The sequence below is a fragment of the Alosa alosa genome, chromosome 2 (assembly GCF_017589495.1).
Source record: "Alosa alosa isolate M-15738 ecotype Scorff River chromosome 2, AALO_Geno_1.1, whole genome shotgun sequence".
In the NCBI taxonomy this organism is placed as follows: Eukaryota; Metazoa; Chordata; class Actinopteri; order Clupeiformes; family Clupeidae; genus Alosa; species Alosa alosa.
This window is the reverse complement of record NC_063190.1, coordinates 15,300,425-15,314,676: the sequence shown is the minus strand read 5'-3', so window position 1 is coordinate 15,314,676 and position 14,252 is coordinate 15,300,425. Positions and strand designations below refer to the sequence as shown.

Below are 14,252 nucleotides of genomic sequence, written 5' to 3'. Positions count from 1 at the left end.
CTATCACTCAATACCATCAAAGATAAATGAATTCCACAAACATAACATTAAACTTGAAATAATGACAGGTTGGTGAAAGTTAAATTGATTATAAACAAAGCTATTAGATATTCCAAGACTGAAGGCTGAAATGACTATCCACACACTCACGATAATGACTGTTTTATTTGGTATAAAATATGAGCATTAACAACAGTGACAGAATTTTGTGACCCATGGCAAATGTTACCACATTCTTGTATGGCTGGTCTATCGACACCTACTGGCTCCATGCAGCAATGGCACTTTGTACTTTAGTGTGTGTGTGTGTGTGTGTGTGTGTGTGTGTGTGTGTGTGTGTGTGTGTGCGCATGCATGTGTATGTGTGTGCGTATCTGAGGGTGAGTATGTCTGTAAACAGAATTGTGTACGTACGTAGGATGTAATTGTGCACGCTAATTACATCAGATGGAACCTGTTAATACAGATACCGTCCCTGATTGGTACAGCTACTTAGAGGCCCTAATGATCTGCTGCTATCTAGAATACAGCATTCCACATGAAGCAAACCAGTTAAGACAAAGTGCATAAAACAAGTACTAAAAACAAAGTATATAGAGGAAGGCAAAAAAACAACATGCAGGTGAATGCAGCAGAGCCATATTGGAGCAACATTCTGTGCTGGAGAAGCCTTGAGAATGTGGATTGGGGTTGAGGGCTGTGCAGTGCAAACAAAACATTTCTCCATTTATTGGCGTCTTCTGTATTCAGGAGTACATTGTCAACTGAAGCCACTGAAGAGAGAGGGGGGAGTGGAGGCAGTAGGACACTTGTAATTCCACGACAAAATAAACATTTCCATATGTAGTATAGTGATCAATATAAACTACAAATGAAAAACATAAACAATTATATCTTTAGTATAATTGGACAAGACTTAGTGAAATTGATTTTAGTTTGATTGCAAAACGTGAAGAAATTGTAATTTATTTTGAGGATTACACCATGTTATTATTTGCCTCTAGGAAATTGGTGGCGTCCATTAAACAGACATGAATATCTGAAGGGCAAAATCCCCTCAGTGAGGAAGTGCTTACCTCTTGTACGTTGACTTTAATGGTGCCATTGTTGTCCTTGTCCAGGGTTTTGAAGGCACCTGAAAGATAGAGAAAGAATGAGAAGTGGAAAGGAGCTTGGTCTGATACATGACCCTAATAGTCAATTCAACGGGTCAACAAGAGTTATTCCCAGGTTGTGGGAATTCAAATTGGACCTCAGTCGCATACATAATGAATTCGCAGGCTGCAGGAGGGGGATTTAAACTTGCTGCACAGCACCAGCTGTGGAAAGCAGGAAACAGGCTGTACAATAACTTGTTTGTTTAGAAAAGTGAAAGTGTGCTGTGTTAAAACTGAGACAGTGATGTAGAAATAATCGTGGTTGTAACAGCACATAAATCACAGATCTTGCAGCATATTTAAAAACAAAACACTGGAGGCAGACATGTACACAATACATATAATGAACATCATATTCAGGGGAAATAAACCAAAGGGAGCAAATGTGTAAAGCTTTGAATTCTATCTACAGTAGTTGACATTTACACCATGTAGTAGCCTAGGCTCGACAATTTTCTCGTTTCCCCATAGTGACTGTATTCCACTGACTTCTCTTTTTATCTTTGCTACCACAGTTAGTGTTGCATGTTTGTTGTAGTTGCCCGAATTCTCCTGCCAAAACTGAGAAACAGCTCCGCTGCTGTACACAATTCAGCTTTGGCAATACAACATATTCAGTAAGGATGAAGGACCTTTATTACTGCCAGCCTTTTGTATTTATGTTAGCTGTAAGGTATGAGCTACACCAGGCGCGTAACTGAAGCGTTCCGTTCACGACGCGTAAAATCCATTTTAGATGAATGGTCTATTTTTTTTTGACGTCGCCCCCCACTGTCCGTCTGGTGTAGCTACTTCCATTGATTATAATGGAAGCTAATTGTTGCAGCAGACGCAACGCTAACGGAACGCTTCAGTTACGCGCCTGGTGTAGCTCAGCCCTAACAGTACCACTGTTGGTAATAGAGGAGGGAGCTGCCATAGAGGCAAACTAGTTGGTCAGTTACTTTCACCAACGTCCGAAACAACAGCTATTTAGCTAATTTAGCAATGCTAGATAGGTGCCAGTAGATGGACTATGGTACATGATGTAATTACCATATTTATTACAGTACCCTCCAGAATTATTGGCACCTTTGGTAAAGTTGACTAAAAACAGGTATGAAAAAAAAAAATATATATATATATATATATTTTGGTGATTTATTGTCATCTCACAATGAAAACAGTGAGGACAAATCCAACCTTTAAGGGAAGCAAATTTATTCTGAGAAAAAGGAAAATCTCATAAAGAAATAAATAGTTTTAATAAAAACACGTTGCTCACAATTATTGCCACTTATTTAGGTTAATCAGAGTGTCTTAACTTTCAGAGGTAGTTCATGACTTTCTTTTTCACAAAGGTATGAAAATAAGGTGACAGAGTCTAAATCGCCTAGTCATTTTTCAACATGGGAAAGACAAGAGAATACACTCAATTTAAATAAAAAGAAAGTGTGTTAACATTTGTAAATCAGTAAATGGTTATAAAAACTTTGTTGGTTATAAAGTACTTTGTTGAAAATGCCCATATTTACAGTTAAAACAATAATTAAAAGGTTCTAATCAACTGGAAATGTGACAAACATGCTTGTACAAAGACCCATGGTTATCTTGCCCCCACGCACAGTATGGAGGATGGCAAGAGAGGCAAACAATTCCATAATAACCACTGTTGGAGAGTTACAGAAAAAGGCATCATCTTCACCAAGTCCCCCAAATCTTCAAAAGTGACCTCTCTGCTTATAGATTATTTAGAGGGCATGCCAGGTAAAAGCCTTTTCAGTAATTTAATTACAAATGTAAATGGCAGGAGTTACTGAATGGTACAGTGACTTTGTCTGGAATTGTGGTCTTTTGTCAGATGAAATGAAAATTGCGCTTTAGGTGGGTTTGGCGTACATAGAAGAATAACTACTGAAAAAAAAAAAACATGCCTAATGAGAACTATGGTGGAGGGGCTGTGATATTGTGGGGCTGTTGGGCTTATTCCCAAAGGCCTTGGGAACTTTATTAAGGTGCAGAGAGAGATGAGAGAGAGAGAGAGAGCTACCCAAGACATATTAGATGTCCGCTGATATAGGCTAATTCTCTGACTTGGAGGCCAATACTTGGATTGTTTTCGACCCACCCCTCCCACCAGAGGTAATGGCACAGAAGCCTCAACTTTTTTTCAGGGTTAGAGAATATGTTTGTGTGTGTGTGTGAGTGTGTGAGTATCTGTATGTGTGTGAGTGTGTGAGTATCTGTATGTGTGTGTGGGTTGTCTCACTTACGGCACATGGCATCTAGTCGCACCAGGCATCCGATATAGTTGTCAAAGTCCATGTTTCCACTTTCGTCACTGTAGCGACGGATGATCATGTCAAAGAGCTGGTCATTTAGAGGGAAACCTGAGGAAAAGAGCAGCAATTAAACACGACTCTGAAGAAAGGACTGCAGGGATACCAGAAAGACAGCATCCCTGAAATACCTGAATACATGAAATTAAATATGCACACCACTCATGTTATGCAAAACCATTGGATAAACAACAATATGCACACACTTTTTGCATAATTCCATGTCGTGACAGGCCATACTTGGATACCATACTGCTCAGTAGTTTTATTACAAGGGTACATCACAATAATAAATAAATTATTACACTGTTGTAAATTAACCTGTGTATTTGTGTCAAGGTAGAGCTAGACACAAAGTGTGCACTGCATACCTACTGCTGCACCCATATGCTAAAACATGTACTTTATTACCAATTACTCATCTTCATACAATTTAGCACTATAGCTAAGCTGTAAGCAGATGTGTTAGTTCTGAAATCTCCTGCATTCTTTACTTTGCTTTCAGTAGCTGTTTTGCTTTAAAGGGATATTCCATATAATTTGGGGAATTATACTCATTTTCCACCTCCCCTTGAGTTAAACAATTGATTTTTACTTTTCTCCAGTTCCTTCAGCCGTTCTCTGAGTCTGGCGATACCACTTTTAGCCTAGCATAGATCATTGAATCGGATTAGACCATTAGCATCTCTTTTGCTAGCATCACGTTTAAAAGTGACTACGATTTCCGGTAATTTTCCTATTTAAAACTTGTCTCCTCTCAAGTTAGAAAGTGTAATCAGACCAACGGAAAATGAAACGTGGCGATATTCTAGGCTGATTTGACATGGAGCTATACTCTCATTCAGGTGTAATAATCCAGTCACTAACCAATTCGTCTGCTGCAGCTCAACCTTGTTGCTGGAAGTTAGCCTACAGGGACTATTTTCAGGTGCGGCATGATATCATTGTGCTTCTGCGCCCATGGTGTGCCTTGATTTTCTGTTGGTCTTTTTACACTGTCTAACTTGAGAGGAGACAAGTTTTAAATAGGAAAATTACCGAAAATCTTAGTCACTTTTAAATGTGATGCTAGCAGGCGAGATGCTACTGGTCTAATCCGATTCAATGATCTATGCTAGGCTGGAGCTAAAAGTGGTATCGCCAGACTCAGAAAACTGCTGGATGAGCTGGAGAAAGGTAAAAATCAATTGTTTAACTCAAGGGTGGAAAATGAGTGTAATTCCCAAATGGTGGAATATCCCTTTAAGCTGAGGCACAGTAATTGCTGGACCTTCATAGTCTAGACTATATCAGCTAGAATTATTGCATTGCTGTGGATGGTGGTATGCCTCCATGCAGCCGAGAATTTCTGGTTGACATATATTTGTGTGGCGAGGCATGTAACATAGAGATTATTGAGGTGAAAGGAATCTAACCAGATGATCTTTTAGTACAAGTGAACGTTCATACCGAATCTGAAAAATGCATTCTTGAGATATAATGTTCACAAGAAATGGACATAGAAGTGGTCACAGTGACCTTTAATTTTGATCTCAAAAATCAAATGACTTCCATTTTAGAGTCCAAGTAAATATTGATATTAAATTTGAAGCACATGCCTTATGGCATTCTTGAGATATAGCGTTCACAAAAATGGGACTTATGTGGTCACAGTGACCTTGAACTTTGACCTCTAAAATCTAATAATTTCATCAGTAATCAGAACATTCATACCAAATTTGAAGCACGTGCCTGGAGGCGTTCTTGAGATATCAAGTTCATGAGATTTGGATGAACAGATGTATGTACGAAACGTATGTACGAAAACATAATGCTTTCAGCCACGGCGACCACCGAAGCGGAGGCATAATAAGACTGATGAGGCTGCTTTGTTGATGTATAGTTGGTATTTCATGTAGGTTGTCTAATACAAAAAAACAAATCAGGACCTAGCAGCTCATCAGCCAATTATGAACCATCTTACCCATCTATCTATATGAATTCCCAAATCCCCCAGTGGTGACCTGCTCCCAAAATACAATCACAATAGGCCTTAAACTAACACACACTAGTTACATCCATCCACTGATAAAAAGCACAGCTTTTGAATGTTCCCGTAATATTTGGCATGTCAAGGCTTATCCTCGGTCTCTCCTACCTGCAGCCCTGAATGCATTTGGCAGCTCATCTGCACCAATCATCCCAGAGCCATCTGCGTCATACTGCTTGTACACACCCTATACAGAGAGTGGGAGACAGAGAGAAAGACTCGTTTGTGGTATCAATGAAAAGAATATCGAACACACTGTCCAATGTTCTAACAAACCAGATATTACACCTTTATTAATTCATGCAAAAGCTGTTAGAATAATATCAACCATCTATAATGGGTCCCACGATGCTTGCTGAGAACAACGCAGTACAAAAAAAAAAACTGATTTCTTATATTCTCTCCACTTTATAATCTCATGCCAAAACATCAGAAACCACTTCATACAGGACTCATTGATACCGGAGTCACACGTTCATTGCTCATGCTTCTCCTGAGATCCTCACAGACTCCTGAGTTGGTTTTACTGACACATCAATACTGTTCTCCATCGATATTGACTGCACACAAGCTGATGGTAATGAGCACAAGCCCGGGCTCTGTGTGACGTCAGTGCTGGCTGATGAAACAGCAGGAAGGATCTGACAGAAGGCCTACACTTTCATTTTCTACCCCCTTCTCAGTAGAAACGTAACTCACACTGCAGTACAGTATGATACCCGTGCATAGTGTATCTCATCAATAATGAAGAGTGAATTGACTGAATAAAAACAGCTGATATACTGTACTGTGAATGCAAAAGCAAGAACTACTCTGGAGGAGGCTTGCAAGTGTGTAGTGCCGCTGTTGAGGAGCCCACCTGCCATTTCTTGATGTTGTTCCACAGGTGTTTGAACTCATGGAAGCCCAGCTTGCCAGTGCTATCGCTCTGCAGGCGGGTTAAGGGTCCGTTGCTTCTCTCTTGTGTTACATGCAAATTTCTCACATAGGACATTCAAATGTGCTGACTGACAGACATGTCAACAAGACAAAAGGTCAGAATTCACATTCACCATTAGTTTGCTAGAATGAACATTAGTGTCAAATGCAAGGCTTACAATAGGAATGCACTGCATACCCACCCGACAGAGTAAAATAATTTGATTCTAAAAATAATTTTAAAGTCATGTATCAACAAATTGTCACTAGTAATTAAACTAAACTAAAAATAAACTATACTTGAGCACGTATTTCTCAACTGAATATTATGTAGTATGTCAGGGATACATGATCTCTTTCTCACACAGACTTATCACACACAATATAGGATACATCCATAACAGCCACCATACTCCTGCAGGACTCTATACTGAAGCCATCTGTCTTCAGGCCTTGATCTGTGGAATCATAAAATAAAATAAAAATCAACATCTGATTTCAGCGGAACCAAATCAAATCAGACCACACCAATCAAACATAATCGTGATCATGAAGTTTGATTACGTTTGGAAATGATTCTGTTGAGGATGTTCATCAGTTCAGTGGGGCTAACCTCCATATCCTACACAGGGACAAGAACATTTCAACCATGAAATGCTTTCATAATTCAGAGCATGTGAGTAACAGTGATGAATTCACTATGAAGCAGAAGGCTACAGTAAGTAAAACTAATAGCAGTACATTAAAACTATTGACTAAGACAAGCGTTTCCTTGAGTGAATGCCATTTTTGGCAATTGAAGAGGTGTTCATATACTCACATCCCCAGCGAGCTGCTGAAACACTTTGCGGAACTGCTTCTCCTCGTCGCTCTCATACTGATCTGCGTATGCGTGGGGCCTACGCACAGGAGGCTTAGGGAAACAAAAATGTCATCTTCCACTCATATACTGTACAATACACCCTTATAAAACACTGGTTCTGCATGGACCTAAAAGAGAGGATCTCTCAGATGAGGAATCCTCTTTGGCTTTAAAGTTCCCAGTAATTAAAAGGCTTCACCATAGGGAGAAAATCCCTAAAAACAGATGTCATAAAAACTGAATGCTTCTTTTGAGGGACTCCCATGCACCTTATCAAGCATCAAGCCCCTTTTGATTTAAAAAGAACAGTTACATTATTTCAGCCAATACTGTCAACAATATAATCTAACTGAACCGATTCCAGTGCTGCTCTACTGTCAGTAGGGAACATCATTTTGAAAGTGGCTTGAATCCTTTCTGTTAAATCACATATCTCATCAGTAACCACAAAACTAGTGCAACACGAACTGTAAGGAAATGTGTGTCATGACTCACAGGGTCAGAGGGTACAAACTGGGCTGGGTCGATGTTGCTGTAAGAAAGCAAAGAATGACGTACTTCAGAAATGCAAACATTCACTATGAGACATAATGCTAGTAAGATTATAAGAGAGTAAATATGTAGCACATTCTTATACTAAGATGCAATAGATAAATGAGCAGTTTAGTTTAGCATGTAGAGACATGAACAAAAGGAAGGGGAAAAAAAACATTTACATGAGTGGGGTAATCAAACACAAACCTGTGCAGTGTCATCACCACATACACTAATTGTGCCAAGCTAGTTGATTATACTATGTGCATCTGATGCACTGCTCAGTGCTCACCTGACCACATCCAGAATGCCTCCAATCAGTCTTTTGGCAAGAAACATCTTGAGCTGGCTTATATTCAGAATCTGAAAACGAGAGCAAGAGGAAACAACAGAGTAAACAGGTATTCACGTACAGCAAGGCAGAAAATCTATTTAATCTTAGATGGCGTAATTTATGGTATTGTGCGTTGTAGCGGATTCTGACACACCCACTACAACTATTTCCCCCCCCAACGGGTCCCACCCAAAGACCTACCATTAAATGAACAAACATGTAACGTTATTTAAGTAAATGTCTTAACAATGACATATTAATTATTAGTGAAATTGATATGAACTGTAATGGCAATAGGTGAACATAAAATAGCATATGACTGTGTAATGTTTTGTCGACCTACAACTAACATTAGGCCTGACGCAAGTTTGCACCGCAGTTCTGGATTAACAAGCTATCGAAAGCAACAGCGCATTCTTGTTAGTAAACAAAATGTTGCCTAATTTAGTTAAAACGGCGAAAGTTAAACACCCCTTGTCCAAAATATTCACATGTTATTTGTCTGATTCATTAGGCTTTAACTTTGTTGGTCGGCTTTACTAGCTTCCTGACATGCCCTAGCAAGCTAACCCTGTTTTCTTCAAATCATTCGCATACCTGTCAATTAATTAATAGGACGACCAGCGAAAAGTAGGGTCGAGAATACAAAGAAAATCAGAGTTTGCATCCTTCAAGGTATCCAGCAGTTATTACCACCAGCACCAGTATTAATGCTAATTAGTTAGCTATAATAATCATCTCTCTCTCAGGGCTGTCGTTAGCCATCTTGCTAACTAATGTTAGACTTGCTGGATTGCCATATCCCATTGACACTTAAACAATAAAATATATGTTATCGAGATGTCTGTAAACAGTATGACTATATGGACAGTTGCTCTTCTAACATACTATTCCACTTTGAACTACATAATGTTGCGCTTTGAACGCTTGATACTTACCAGGGCGGAGGAAAAGGACGTCTGCTGCACATTGGCAATACGTAGCTGTTACACATTAACTGACTCAAGTGTAGGGATCAGCAATTCTGTGTGGAATGAATCTGCGAACACGGAATTCATTCTAGAGAAGCGGTGGACAAAGTAGCCTACACAATTCCTTTAGCGAAAGTATAGATAGGCTACACCTTGTCAAATATTACTCCAACACAAGTGAAAGTTGCTAAATCAGATTTTTTTCTTGAGTTGAAGTACAGAAGTAATTGTTCGTAAAAATACAAAAATCCAGAAGTAGCTACAAGTCTTTCTCCTTTTGAATGTAGGTAATGTTTGGTCATTAATAGGGTAGGCCTATTATCATATCTTATCAAGTCGGTCATAGGACTTGAAGAGACATTACATCCAGCAAACATTTCACCTATATTTTCATAACTTTGCAATTGTTCAAATGGATGCAATAATATAATTGAAATCATTATTCTCTATTCACAAATCTAAACTATTTTCACTGCCAAATACAAAACCAGAAAACTCAAATATGATAATTTATCGTTTAGGCTAATAATTTAAAGATCTAGCTATGTGTTGAATGTCAGGCGATTAATTTCATTCCAATTTCGCAATGATCACGGAGGATAGCCTGGTTAACACCATACCACAACAAATCTCATTTGCTAACAGTCTGGATTCTCCCAGGCTATAGGATGTTCTGATGATTAATCTGTTGTCACCATCATTACCACAGCCAATTCAGCCAAGTTCAAATTAAACTATTGAAAAAATTAACTTCAAGAGATGATCTTTTGCGGGATCAAATGTGGCTAAAAGTAACGAGTAGCCTACTTCATGCTCAGATTTCAAATGTAGTGGAGTCAAAAGTACAGTATTTGTCTTTCAAATGTAGTGGAGTAAAAGTTTCCAAAAAATATTAATACTCAAGTAAAGTACAGATACTCAAAAATCATACTTAAGTACAGAAATCAAGTATGTTTACTGTCCACCTCTGATGAGAAGCCTGCTGCCTGCTGTCACCACCACATATATCTAAATAAAACATTTTCTAGTTTATCCTGTAAGCATATTTGGCCAACACACATATCTAAGACGTCTAAAACAAACTGGTATGCTATTCTACAATAAGTAGGCCAGCTTGGGAAAGCATTTTTATGTGTTAAACAATGGCCAGAAAATAAAATTGCACACTCCCACTAACATTCATGTCACTTCATTCCAGTGCTAGAACAATTTCTGATTAAGGGTTAAGGCAAGGTTACATTTTTTTTTGCCATAAACTAACCTTTATCCAAAAAAAGGTTCCTGAGGACCAGCTCAGTACTTTTTATAAGGACAATAAGTGAAATAAACATTTGCTTCTGGCATGCATTCTAGGAAAAGGTTGTACCATCAAGTGCAGAAAACCTGTTCTAGTTTTACCAGTTTGCACGCACACACACACACAGTAGTTTTAGAATAGCAAGCTATCGAGAGCCACAGCACATTCTTGTTAGTAAACAAAAATGTTGCCTAATTTAGTTAAAACGACTAAAGTTAAACACCCCTTGTCCAAAATATTCACATGTTGTTTGTCTGATTCATTAGCCTTTAACTTTGTTGATCGGCTTTACTAGCTTCCTGACATGCCCTTGCACCTAGCAAGCTAACCCTGTTTGCTTCATTAATGTACACTTCATTCCAGTGCTAGAACAATTTCTGATTAAGGGTTAAGGCAAGGTTAATTTTTTTTGTTGTTGACATAAACATAAATAACCTTAATCCAAAAAAAAGAAGTTCTGAGGACCAGCTCAGTACTTAATTTTTATAAGGACAAGAAGTAAAATGTATATAAACATTTGCTTCTGGCATGCATTCTAGGAAGTACCATCAAGTGCAGATGTTCAAATAAAACCTGTTCTAGTTTTACCAGCAATTGGCAGATATGCATGCATGTTAAGAGGTCTAAAACAAACTGGTCACATACGTTTTTGTTAAGCATTTTAATACAGTTATACTGGTTATTAGTAGGGTGAGTTTGGAATTATGTAGCAATTAGCATTTTACTTGAAAACAATGACTGGACAATACTATTGCGCGCACACACACACACACACACACACACACACACACACACACACACACACCGCGCAGTTCTGGAATAGCAGGCGCACACACACACGCACAGTCCCTGAAGCTTTCTCACAAAGCTTACCAGTTAGATGTCTCACAAATTAGTGTCATCAATGGTGCCACACCACACAGGTTTGGGAACAGCTAACATCATGTACTGTATGTCTGCTTTCTTCCCACACTTTCCTTTCCTTAGATACAATTTGTCAGATTCCACAACCCACAAAGTCCACACAGCTATTTGAAAAATAGCTGTGTTTGCTGAGGACTGATCATACAGACTGTACTTCTTGCCTAAATGCACAGCGCGCTGACAATGTGTTTTTCCTCCTGTCTGACAACAGTAACATTATTTCCTGCCAAGCAGTATGTTGGCATGGACGATCTTCGGTACATGGCGGATGGTGAGGGACACCCTGGTCCCTCTGGTGAGTGCCTCCCCGGGCTGGGCCAACGCAGAGAAGAGGTTTGCCACCCTCTCCGTCAATGTGTCCTGGCAGACATTCTGGATGCCGTGGAGCAGGTGCTGATACATCTCATCCTGCAGGATGAGCAGGCTCCGCGGCCGCAGCAGCAGGGAGAGCAGGTACCGGCTTTCCTCAGTCTGGGGCCCCTCTATCTGAGTGTGGAGAAACAGGAGGAAATGAGAGAACAGTTAAAGACAAAAGAGAAATACACCAGCAAACGTAGCCTAAGGTATGATGCTTAGTGTATACTCATAGGCTCAGGACAATTTTTTGTGACAATTTGTCAGATTCCACAACCCACAAAGTCCACACAGCTATTTGAAAAATAGCTGTGTTTGCTGAGGACTGATCATACAGACTTTACTTCTTGCCTAAATGCAGAGCGCGCTGACAATGTCTTTTTCCTCCTGTCTGACAACAGTAACATTATTTCCTGCCAAGCAGTATGTTGGCATGGACGATCTTCGGTACATGGAGGAGAAAGCTAAGTGGTTCAATTCAATAACTGCCTGTTTTAGCCAAGTAATGCCTACTTATTGCATGGCAAAGAAAAAAACATCCTCAGGTGAACATGGCTATATAGTTATCAGGGGAGCCAGGAGTGAGACAAACGTCTCCCGATTCATCTTGGGTTATGTGTTAACTGAGTAAGCAAATGTGTGTGTGTCTGTGTGTCTGTCTGTCTGTGTGTCTGTTGTGGCGTTCTGCTCATGCTTACCTCACACTGGCTAATGGGTCTGTAGAAGTCCAGGAGGGTATGAGAGCCCAGGCTGATGGTTGTTACAGTGGGGTGATAGAGAGGGCCATCCACATGTGGCTAACACATTGGTCATAGAGATCATTGAGAAATACACAGGGAAAGAGAAAAACATTATGTCATCAATCACTCTAATTCTAGTATCACACAGTCCATGAGGAAGTGTCATTAGTAAGAGGATTAACATAAGATGGGTTGTGAACAACAGTATGAGGACATAGTTACCATAATGCCCTCCCCCTGTGTGTATTCATTCACTAGCACATGATTAGCAGCCTTTCCAGCAAATGCGCCAAGGGCAGATATTCTGTTTGTGTATTTCAGCAACCAATCAGGGAGCTTCTCTGCAAGCATACCCTTTGGGCGAGGCAGCCCACCTGAAAAGAATAAGGGAAAGGAATAAATGTAAATCTAATGCAGAAATACATTATAAGCCAACACTGCCATGTGTGTTTGTTTAGGGAAAGTCCCATAAGGCTTCTTGAAATGATGGAAGGTTCAGATTTATTTTAACATATTTTAAAACACATCTTGCACGACTGAAGAAGGGAATTTATTCAAGTCTTGTCTTAGACATTTTTACATCCTGCCTACACAAGTTATTTTTACATCCTACATACACAAATTAACATTAAGAAACATACACACCCCAGTTTTGTAGCCTCCTTCCTGACAACTGTGTCCATTTAGGTTTGGGAGCTTTGTACACCTGGAGCATGTAAGAATTGAGATGAACATGGCGTTATCTTGAATCCGTTACGCACATTCTTTACAATGGCAAGTACAGCAAACAAAGTTATTTTGTGTTGACGTGGGCTAGTTTCCACCTCTTGTAAGAGATACTGCTCTTCGACTTCTGTGATAAAATCTGGGATGTAGTATACTGTGGGTGGTGCCTAGAAATAGAAAAGGGGTGCACGTGCGCGTGAATACAGAGACAAATGCGTGCACAGGTGATCACAGGTAAATGAAACACTAGCCTAATAGATGTCGTAGCGTAGCTCACATAATGGTTTATTAAAATCGCTTACATTTGTTACAATGTACTCTCCCAACTCCTTGGATATTTCACATGGGTATGCCATGTTTGGTGATGTAAACATTGCCTGGAAAAAAAGGAAATAGGCTATGAACAAGAGAACTGCCTAGGCTACTCTGTAAGGCTCATGACATTTCTCATACACGCATCCAGGCTCCGTCCAATAAGGTAGGCTTACATTTATTTCAGACTTGACTTTCTCGCTAGCAGGATATTAATAAGACTATTCTCGTGCAAACAGCATAGCCTACCTTTTCGTTTTTCGCCAACAAGCCGCAAGCCTGCTACCGGTTAGGTTACCTCCAATCTGTCGTATCATGTCTGTCGTTGGTTGCATAGGGATCAGCTCTCGATTATACCGTACGTACTGCCATCTAGAGCTATGGAATATAATTAAAGTAGCCTGGGCTGGTTGTTGCAAACCGCTGAGCAACTGGATTGTAGAAACACACATTAGGCTACAACGTTCTCTTTGTCTGTAGCATAGACTGTCTGTAGCCTAGTCTTTCCTGATGAGGCTATATTCAAGATATAAAATAAATGTGCATGTGTTCGTGAGTCTATATTTATCATGTGTATCTGTTTTAATCATTTGACTTGTTAGGCTGGATTTCCCACCTCTTCACCACCAAATTCAGCATCAGCCTCAGCATCAGCATTGCAGCTATGGAAGCAGGTTGCCATGGTTACACCAGAGGCAGAGCGCATCTTCAATGGTTTACCTTTATTAATGGCTATTGATCCAAGGAGCCAATAGTGGTACATACGTTGTTCACTC

At 39.7% G+C, this 14,252-nt stretch overlaps 2 protein-coding genes across 2 annotated transcripts; both read right to left on the bottom strand.

Annotated features, from left to right (window-relative positions):
* Positions 1 to 146: 146 nt before the first annotated feature.
* capns1a (calpain, small subunit 1 a) lies at positions 147 to 9,196 on the bottom strand. The gene is made up of 11 exons (XM_048237845.1): positions 9,091 to 9,196; positions 8,111 to 8,181; positions 7,780 to 7,816; positions 7,243 to 7,335; positions 6,987 to 7,044; positions 6,816 to 6,880; positions 6,364 to 6,432; positions 5,613 to 5,691; positions 3,410 to 3,526; positions 1,077 to 1,135; positions 147 to 773 (listed from the first exon to the last, which is right to left on the bottom strand). The coding sequence occupies exons 2-11, from the start codon at positions 8,155 to 8,157 to the stop codon at positions 747 to 749; spliced, it is 651 nt and encodes a 216-aa protein (XP_048093802.1). The 5' UTR covers positions 8,158 to 8,181; positions 9,091 to 9,196; the 3' UTR covers positions 147 to 746.
* A 1,870-nt stretch (positions 9,197 to 11,066) lies between these two features.
* alkbh6 (alkB homolog 6) lies at positions 11,067 to 13,881 on the bottom strand. The gene is made up of 7 exons (XM_048237844.1): positions 13,726 to 13,881; positions 13,467 to 13,541; positions 13,263 to 13,331; positions 13,084 to 13,144; positions 12,661 to 12,812; positions 12,397 to 12,495; positions 11,067 to 11,830 (listed from the first exon to the last, which is right to left on the bottom strand). The coding sequence occupies exons 2-7, from the start codon at positions 13,536 to 13,538 to the stop codon at positions 11,561 to 11,563; spliced, it is 723 nt and encodes a 240-aa protein (XP_048093801.1). The 5' UTR covers positions 13,539 to 13,541; positions 13,726 to 13,881; the 3' UTR covers positions 11,067 to 11,560.
* Positions 13,882 to 14,252: the final 371 nt, after the last annotated feature.